The 10,102-nt window shown below is 44.0% G+C and overlaps 1 protein-coding gene across 1 annotated transcript in view; it reads left to right on the top strand.

Annotated features, from left to right (window-relative positions):
* The first annotated feature begins 234 nt into the window (after window positions 1–234).
* The window catches only part of LOC143301056 (uncharacterized), a 17,940-nt gene continuing 8,072 nt past the window's right edge, over window positions 235–10,102 (top strand). The window contains exons 1-5 of the mRNA XM_076615061.1: window positions 235–361; window positions 3,249–3,344; window positions 5,715–5,793; window positions 6,543–6,658; window positions 9,396–9,543. Coding sequence (XP_076471176.1) covers window positions 319–361; window positions 3,249–3,344; window positions 5,715–5,793; window positions 6,543–6,658; window positions 9,396–9,543 — 482 coding nt within the window. The 5' untranslated portion in view covers window positions 235–318. The remainder of the gene's footprint in view (window positions 362–3,248; window positions 3,345–5,714; window positions 5,794–6,542; window positions 6,659–9,395; window positions 9,544–10,102) is intronic.

Below are 10,102 nucleotides of genomic sequence, written 5' to 3'. Positions count from 1 at the left end.
CAAGTATCCAACAGTCGCGTGAAATCCAAACAAATGAGGCATTGCTATGTATCCCCCCCTTTTTTTTCTCATCTTGCATTCCCTTTTTTATACAAACATTTACAGGGAACACATGAATCATTTTCCAGGAGGTAGTCCCAAACCACTCCCGCAGTCTAAATTCGCCGTGGTGATTATTGGTCAATTTGGTTTAATAGTCATGTGAGGAAGCTTCTGGAAGGAACGGGACAGACAGAAGTTTCAGAAGATTTCCACCATTTTGGGTCACTGTTTTCACATACACGTTTATTTCTTCTGTGTGGTTATCGTACCAAGAGGATGGAGTTGTTCGGGAAGATGTTCTGGTCTCCATCGTTGTTGGGTGACTATTTCATGTGTTATTATTATTATTATATTTGTGGGGATGCTTTTCTGTTTCTTTGCTATTCTTTGCTCTCTCTCTTTCTCTCTCTGTGTGTGTGTGTGTGTGTGTGTGTGTGTGTGTGTGTGTGTGTGTGTGTGTGTGTGTGTTAAATGAAGTGAATCAATGTAATAATATTGATTTTGTTCTATGTATGTATGTATGTATGTCCGTGGTAAACGTTACCGACTTCATTTGCACTGAAAACACTATGTGTGTCAGCACCGATTTCGGAATGGAAATTTAAAATGGCTAATTCGTTCCACACATACCAATTCGAGGAGTTTAAGTGTTTCATATTAGACCACATTTCCAGATCGGCGGGCATTCTATTTCGTTTGGCCTCTGGATCCGCGAGATTTTCGTGGGTGGTTCCCGGTTCATTAATGGAATAGAGTCTGATCAAGTTACTGTTTGAAGACAGCATGACATTATATTTCATGTCCGCAGTAAAAACGAAAGGGAAAAGAAAATCTGGGAGGACCGCAGTCCACCTATTTATTGCATTACAAATTAACTAAAATAAGCTTGCTGAACATTCGAGTCGGTGACACGATTAATAACTTCTTCGTCTGCCGGAAATGTTGGAAAGCGTTCAGCATGCGATGGTAGCTATTGTTACGAAGGATCTGAGTGGTAGATTCGTGAAAAAGACGGAAATATGATGATAAAAGTTAGACAGATTGGAACTATAAGTTGTTAGGACATTAGTGAAATGCGGATCCAATGCGACAAAGACTGACTGACTGACTGCTCTCCGGCTATTCTATAGAACACAGGTACAGCGAGACGATGAGGTCATGCATTATAGAGTTGGTGAAAAAGACAGAAAATACGAAGACACCGTGATACATGGACACGGTAAAATGTAGACACTGTGATAGACACGATGAGATTTAGACAGCGTGATAGACAAGGGAAAACACATACACCATGATAGACATGGTGAAACATACACACTGTGATAGACATGGTGAAACATACACACTGTGATAGACATGGTGAAACATACACACTGTGATAGACATGGTGAAACATGGTGAAACATACACACTGAGATAGACATGGTGAAACATACACACTGTGATAGACATGGTGAAACGTGGTGAAACATACACACTGTGATAGACATAGTGAAACATACACACTGTGATAGACATAGTGAAACATGGTGAAACATACACACTGTGATAGACATGGTGAAACATGGTGAAACACACACTGTCATAGACATAGTGAAACATGGTGAAATATACACACTGTGATAGACATGGTGAAACACACACACACTGTGATAGACATGGTGAAACATACACACTGTGATAGACATGGTGAAACATACACACTGTGATAGACATGGTGAAACATGGTGAAACATACACACTGTGGTAGACATAGTGAAACATGGTGAAACATACACACTGAGATAGACATGGTGAAACATACACACTGTGATAGACATGGTGAAACATGGTGAAACATACACACTGTGATAGGCATGGTGAAACGTGATGAAACATACACACTGTGATAGACATAGTGAAACATGGTGAAACATACACACTGTGATAGACATGGTGAAACATACACACTGAGATAGACATGGTGAAACATACACACTGTGATAGACATGGTGAAACATACACACTGTGATAGACATGGTGAAACATACACACTGTGATAGACATGGTGAAACGTGGTGAAACATACACACTGTGATAGACATGGTGAAACATACACACTGTGATAGACATAGTGAATCATACACACTGAGATAGACATGGTGAAACATACACACTGTGATAGACATGGTGAAACATACACACTGTGATAGACATAGTGAAACATACACACTGTGATAGACATGGTGAAACACACACACTGACATGGTGAAACATACGAGATGATAGACGAGGAGAAATATAGACACCGTGGTAGACACGCTGAAAAGTAGACACCGCAATAAACAAAGTAAAATATAGACACTGTGATAGACATAATGAAACATAGACAGCGTGACAGACATTGTGAAAATTAGACACCTTGATAGACGGGCGCAATAGCCGAGTGGTTAAAGCGTTAAACTTTTAATCTGAGGGTCCCGGGTTCCAATCCCGGTAACGACGCCTGGTGGGTAAAGGGTGGAGATTTTTCCAATCTCACAGGTCAACATATGTGCAGACCTGCTTGTGAATGAACCAGCTTCGTGTGTATACGCAAGCAGAAGATCAAACACGCACGTTAAAGATCCTGTAATCCATGTCATCGTTCGGTGGGTTATGGAAAACAAGAACATACCCAGCACGCACCCCCTACCCCCCGAAAACGGAGTATGGCTGCGTACATGGCGGGGTAAAAACGGTCATACACGTAAAAGCCCACTCGTGTGCCTACGAATGAACGTGGGAGTTGCAGCCCACGAACGAAGAAGAAGAAGAAGACACACTAATGGACACAGTGAAACATAGACACCGTGACAGTCTCCTTCACCCACTCTCTCTCTCCCTGTGTGTAAAATTTTGAAAGCAACCAACGGATTTTGTTTGTCTTCCCGTAAAAATAATTATTAATTTTTCACATGTATTATCCACTTCTAATGTTATTTTTGTTAATCACGGCTTCTGTCCTCCCCCACTCCACCACCCCCTCCTCCCCCCACCCCCAGGAATTATGAGCATGTTGCCTGATTCATAAAACCATTTGTCTTTGTCATTGTCTCCCTCTGTGTGTGTGTGTGTGTGTGTGTGTGTGTGTGTGTGTGTGTGTGTGTGTGTGTGTGTGTGTGTGTGTGCGTGTGTGTGTGTGTGTGTGTGTGTGTGTGTGTGTGTGTGTGTGTGTGATTTGACAGCTGTGGTGCTGATGAGCTTGATCCATTCGCAAGCGACGGCAACGACACCCACCACCAACACCACCACAACCACCACTGCCACCACTACGACAGCAGGTATGTACCTGTCTGCAGAAAGGTGTGGTGATGGGAGGGAAGGGGTAGAGTGGGATGAGGGGTTAGTGTGTCTTCTGCTGTGCTGTTCAGTAGAGAATGATGTGTTGTGGGGTGGTGGGTGGGGTATGGTATGGTATGGTATGGTATGGTGTGGTATGGTATGGTGTGGTGTGGTGTGGTCTAGTGAAATCCAGTGTCGTGTCGTGTCGTGTCGTGTCTTGTGTATCGTGTTGTGTCGTGTCGTGTCGTGTGTATCGTGTCGTGTCGTGTTGTGTCATGTCGTGTCGTGTGTATCGTGTCGTGTGTATCGTGTTGTGTCGTGTCGTGTCGTGTGTATCGTGTCGTGTGTATCGTGTTGTGTCGTGTCGTGTCGTGTCGTGTGTATCGTGTCGTGTCGTGTGTATCGTGTTGTGTCGTGTCGTGTCGTGTGTATCGTGTCGTGTCGTGTCGTGTCGTGTCGTGTGAGTTGTCAGGTGGTTTGTCATGCCATTGGCTGTGTTTTTGCGTGGTATTGTGTAGTCTGGTGTTAGTTTCAGTTTCTCAAGGAGGCGTTACTGCGTTCGGACAAATCCATAATTATACGCTACATCACATATGCCAGGCAGATGCTTGACTAGCAGCATAACTCAGCGAGCTCAGTCAGGCTTCGAGTGCATGCATATACATCTGAGCACCTACAAGAGTGGATTTCTTCTACGTAATGTTGCCAGAGAACAACAGTCGTTGCCGTGGGTTCTTTAATAATGCGCCAAGTTTGTGCTGCGCACGGGACCTCGGTTTATCGTCTCATCCGATATGACGCGATGCTGAGTTTGATTTTCTAGCCAAACTTTAGAGAAAAGGCAAGAGCGGGATTCGAACCCAGACCTTCGCGAATTCTGAATTGGCAGATGAGCGACTTAACCATTCTGCCACTTTTTTCTGATGTTGTGTTTTGTGAAGTGGTGTGGTTTGCTGTGGGTGTCGTGTTGTGGTGTGGCATGTTTGTTTTGGTGTGCAATGGGATGTTGTCAAGTTGTGTGGCATGGTGTGGTGTGGAATGGTAAGGTATGAGAGTGTGTTGTGGTATGGCATGATGTGGTATGGTGTTGTGTTGCGTTTTATGGAATGCTGTGGTATGTTGTGGTAGAGTGTTGTAGTGTGGTATGGTATGGTGTGGTGTGGTGTGGTATGGTATGGTGTGGTGTTGTCTGATGTGATTTAGTGTGGTATGATATGGTTTTGGTATGGTTTTGTGATGCTTGGCATGGTGTGGTATGGTATGTTATGGGGTGGTGGGGTATGGTATGGCGTGTTTTATGGTGTGTTGTCGTGTGGTGTAGTATGAACCTTTGTTCGTTCTGTTTCAAACCAGTATAAGGTTTGAGTTCTTGTTTGTTCTGTTCCAAAACCAGTATAAGATTTGTGTTCTTAGGTTTGAGTTCTTGTTTACTCTGTTCCAAAACCAGTATAAGGTTTGTGTTCTTGTTTCTTCTGTTTCAAACCAGTATAAGGTTTGAGTTCTTGTTTGCTCTGTTTCAAACCAGTATAAGGTTCGAGTTCTTGGCTGTTCTGTTCCAAAACAGTATAAGGTTTTTCTTGTTTGCTCTGTTCCAAACCAGTATAAGGTTTGAGTTCTTGTTTGTTCTGTTCCAAAACCAGTATAAGATTTGTGTTCTTAGGTTTGAGTTCTTGTTTACTCTGTTCCAAAACCAGTATAAGGTTTGTGTTCTTGTTTCTTCTGTTTCAAACCAGTATAAGGCTTGAGTTCTTGTTTGTTCTGTTTCAAAGCAGTAATAAGGTTTGATTTCTTTGTTCTGTTCCAAACCAGTATAAGGTTCGAGTTCTTGGCTGTTCTGTTCCAAACCAGTATAAGGTTTGAGTTCTTGTTTGCTCTGTTCCAAACCAGTATAAGGTTTGAGTTCTTGTTTTGTTCTGTTCCAAAACCAGTGTAAGGTTTGTGTTCTTAGGTTTTAATTCTTGTTTACTCTGTTCCAAAACCAGTATAAGGTTTGTGTTCTTGTTTCTTCTGTTTCAAACCAGTATAAGGTTTGAGTTCTTGGCTGTTCTGTTCCAAATATGTATCAGGCTTGAGTTCTTGTATGTTCTGTCCCAAACCAGTATAAAGTTTGAGTTCTTGTTTGTTCTGTTCCAAAACCAGTATGAGGTTTGGGTTCTTGTTTGTTCTGTTTCAAACCAGTATAAAGTTTGAGTTCTTTGTTCTGTTCCAAACCAGTATAAGCTTTCAGTTCTTGGCTGTTCTGTTCCAAACCAGTATAAGGTTTGAGTTCTTTTCTGTTTGTTTCAAACCAGTATAAGGTTCGAGTTCTTGTCTGTTCTGTTTCAAACCAGTATAAGGTTCGAGTTCTTGTCTGTTCTGTTCCAAACCAGCACACGTCAGGAACGCCACAACCTGCAGCGCGGCCCTTTTGGAATGTATGTCCAGCAACAACCAGAACGACGCCTGCCTGTAAGTTCTCCCTTACTATGCCTGTTCTGGTTTGATTCCAGTCCCAAACGGGTATACGTGTTCTGTCAAGCGTGAGAAAAAATTTGCCTGATGAGAATCCTTATACCTCGCTCCACTCCGGTCTTTTTCTATACTGCATGAACATCATTTGTGTGTGTGTGTGTGTGTGTGCTTAAAACTATGTGTGTTTGTGTGTGCATGTGTAGCTTTAAAACCTCTATTATTATTATTATTATCATCATCATCATCTTGTTGTTGTTGTTGTTGCTGATGCTGCTGTTGTTCTTTTTTTTCTTTATTGTAGTTGCTGCTGTGTTATTGTAGTAGTAGTAGTAGAGTAGTAGTAGCAGCAGCAGCAGTGGTAGTCTTGTTATTGTATCATAGTTATCCTCCTCCACCTCCTCCTCATTATTATTGTCATTAGTATTAGTAGTGGTACTACTACTACTACTACTATAGTTGTTGTTGTTGCTGCTGTTGCTATTATTATTATTATTATCATTAACATTATTATTATTGTTGTTGTTGTTGTTTTTCTTCTTCTTGTTGTCATTTTTGTTATCATCAGATAAATTAAGTTTTTATCATATTTCTATTTATTTATTTGTTTGTTTATTTATTTATTTATTTATTCATTCATCTGTTTACTTACTTATTCATTATTCATCTATTTATTCATCTATATATCTATCTATCTATCTATCTGCCATCATCATTCTGAAACACGTGCACCCACACATCGTGTGCAGGCGGGCGGCTTCACGTCTGTCCTGTTACGCCGGCACGGGGCCCAGTGGGTGCACGGTGAGCGAGTCACAGGTTCGATTCGCCGACCTCAGTCCTTCCTATTCCGCCATTTGTAACGGTGAGTGTGGGTGTGAGGAGGGAGGGGAAGATGGGGAGGAAGAGGGTGATGCGGCGTGTGTTGTCGCTGCGTACATATTATTGTCGCGCTTTGGTGCGTAATTTTGTTCGGTGTTTGTGATTGAACGTTTTTTTTCTTTTTGGTTGTTGTTTTTTTGTTGTTGTTGTTGTTGTTGTTGCTGCTGCTGCAAGGATAACCCCGCCCTTTGGGATCGCTCAACCCGCTCACGCACTCCCTCTCACTCACTCATCCATTCCCACCCCTTACCACCTCATTCACTCACCCACTCACTCACACACCCTATCTGTCACTCATTCACATCCACTCACACCCACTCGAACTCACTCACAAACCCAATCAATATATCACTCACTCACACTCACTCACACCCATTAGCTCACACACCCAATCATTCACTCACCCCCTTGTCAATAGCATGTTCACTGACATTAATGTCGTTCATAGTTCTCTGTCTGTCTGTCTCTCGGACACGCACACGCATACAACGCGCACACACACAACCCCTACATCCCATTTTCCGCCGCACACACACACACACACACACACACACACACACACACACACACACACACACACACTACAGGATAGGACCACCAAAAGCCACACTTCCTAAAAGAAATACGGTCCCACCCTCCAAGAATGAATGCCAACACATAGTTAGCAAGAGCTAAAGACCAAACTAAGTGTTTGGCCAAATCCTCTTCCAGATAGTGTTTCGCCGTAAGAAGCACTGATTAGGGAACATTCCCGTGTGCTGTTGGCAAGACTCGTCTTGACGAAAATGGTTGGGTAGGTTGTCAAGGCCTGATTAAATCGTGACTGCTTCGTAGAATATTCCTCTGGGTGTCTACTGTTGGTCTTTGGTATTATCTTCTGTTTCCTCTCTGTCTCTCTGTCTATCTGTCTCTGTCTCTGTCTCTCTCTGTCTCTCTCTGTCTCTCTCTCTCTCTCTCTCTCTCTCTCTCTCTCTGTTGAGTAAACTCATGTTTTGACGCATTAGCAAATTAAATCTCAAAGCACAGGGATCGTTATAATAAACTTGGCCATATATATGAAGCATCGAAGAGACTTCGAATCGCTGTTTCGTGAATGTTGTTTAGTATTTTACTAGCTATTTTTGGTTGATTTGTGAAGGTTTTTCGTGTCAAGTCGTTTTCTTTCTCTCTTTTCTTGTATGACCCCCTCCAGTAAGGGGATTTGGCCTTAATCTGAATAAAAGATCGTTATCGTTATCTTTATCGTTATCGTTATCGTTATCTCTGTGTGTGTGTGTGTGTGTGTGTGTGTGTGTGTGTGTGTGTGTGTGTGTGTGTCTTTTGTTCGTCACTCTTTCATTCTAGATCTATCTCTGTTTGTCTGTCTGTCTGTCTGTCTCTCTTCCTCTCTGCCACTGTATGCGTGTCTGTCTGTCTCTGTCTGCCTCTCTTTCCCTCTCCATGCGTGTGTAAGTGTAAAAACTCTTGTGTAGTTAGTTTAATATTCGCACTGGCTTTGAGCTTAATAGCGATGTTATTGCCCTCCGATTTACTCTGCGTTTTCTGCCTTTTCCCTCTTCTTCCTCCTCCTCCCTCCTCACCCCTTTTACCTCTTCTTCCTCCTCCTCCCTCACCCCTTTTCCCTCTTCTTCCTTCTCCTCCCTCACCCCTTTTCCCTCTTCTTCCTCCTCCTCCCTCACCCCTTTTCCCTCTTCTTCCTCCTCCTCCCTCACCCCTTTTCCCTCTTCCTCCTCCTTGCTCACCCCCACAATGGCGGATATGTAAGTCGGCCACTGTGCTGATATCTTCACCGTAGAAAAATGATTAATCATCCATTCATTCATTTCTCTGCCTCTGCCCACCCCTCCCCCTCCTCTCTCTGTCTCTGTCTGTCTGTCACGCGTTCTGTGTGACGATATACTTGTATTGAATTTGCGCGCGCGCATCATTACTCTGCGTCTTGATGTCTCCCCTGTTCTCATCAATCTACTCACTCACCCCTTTTCCCTCTTCTTCCTACCCTTTTCCCTCTTCTTCTTCCTCCTCCCCTTTTCCCTCTTCCTCCTCCTTGCTCACCCCTTTTACCTCTTCTTCCCCCTCCCTCACCCCTTTTACCTCTTCCTCCTCCTCCCTCACCCCTTTTCCCTCTTCTTCCTCCTCCTCCCTTACCCCTTTTCCCTCTTCCTCCTCCCTCACCCCTTTTCCCTCTTCTTGCTCCTCCTCCCTCACCCCTTTTCCTTCTTCTTCCTCCTCCTTCCTCCTCCCCTTTTCCCTCTTCTTCCTCCTCGCTCAACCCCTTTCCCTCTTCTTCCTCCTCCTAGTCCTTCTCCTCATCATCCTACCACCGCCCCCCACAGCCCCTCCCTACGCCCCCCACCCTCACACACTTTTTTCCTCCTCCACATTCTACACTTCTGTTTGTTCTGATCTTTCCTGGTGATTTTCTGACTTCCTCCCCGCCCCTTCCCTCTTTGTGCTCCTCTGAAGAGGATAGTTGTAGGATTAATTGTTTGTATTACTAAAATCAGAAAGGGAAAGAGAGGGTGGCGGATGCTGCTTGGGTGAGAAGAAGAGGAGGAAGAGGAAGAAGAAGAAGAGGAGGAGGAGGAAAAGAAGAAGAGAAGACGATGTCGAAAAGGACAAAGAAAAAAGTCAACGACCAACACGACGACAACAAAGACGACGAAGAAAACGATGACGGTGACGATGATAATGACGCTGACGCTGTCATGTGTGGGCAGAGATCGACAACATCTCTTGCTGGACGTTCGGGGACTGTCTTATGGGCACGGACTACAACCAGATGGTGACGGCCATCAACTACACGGTTGGGGGTGGTCCCGATGCTTCCCAGTCCAACAACTTGACCGGTACCGGATTCTGGTGCAGGTAAAGTCTCTACAGGGACACTTCGTTTTCTTTTAATATTGGTGCAAGACGGTTTGTGAGCGCATCTGCATACAGCTTCATGAAACAGCTGTCGATTTCTGGCAGAGAGAAGACAAGGGCTCTCAAGGCAATGGCAGAAGCAGCAGAAAACAGTTCCAGCTGGAAACTAGGCGTACGATGGCTCAGTGGTTAAAACGTCGACCAGTCTGGAGGCGCTAGTTCGAAGCTGCTGAGGACCAGGTTAAAAAAAAATTAACCGGCACTATAAGGGCATCCACGAGTCATGACCTGGGTGTGGCCCGGTTCCCTTCGAATGTAAGGAGTTAAGGGCCGAAACATTTGACTGAGGGAGGGCCTCGGGGAGCGGGGGGTCTTTTCTTAAGATCTTGTATTGTCCAGCTCTCCCTAGAGTTTCTTATCACTTATCACTCCAGAGGGACACTTTGTTTTCTTTTTTAATGACAAATAATGTATGTAAGTCGTGTCCGACCATGACCACCAGAACAGCAGAGAAGGCAACTGCTGTCCCAACTATCTAGGCTAGAATTTGATTAATAGT

This window comes from Babylonia areolata, chromosome 27, assembly GCF_041734735.1.
Source record: "Babylonia areolata isolate BAREFJ2019XMU chromosome 27, ASM4173473v1, whole genome shotgun sequence".
Classification (NCBI taxonomy): domain Eukaryota; kingdom Metazoa; phylum Mollusca; class Gastropoda; order Neogastropoda; family Buccinidae; genus Babylonia; species Babylonia areolata.
This window is presented reverse-complemented; position numbering and strand designations above follow the sequence as displayed.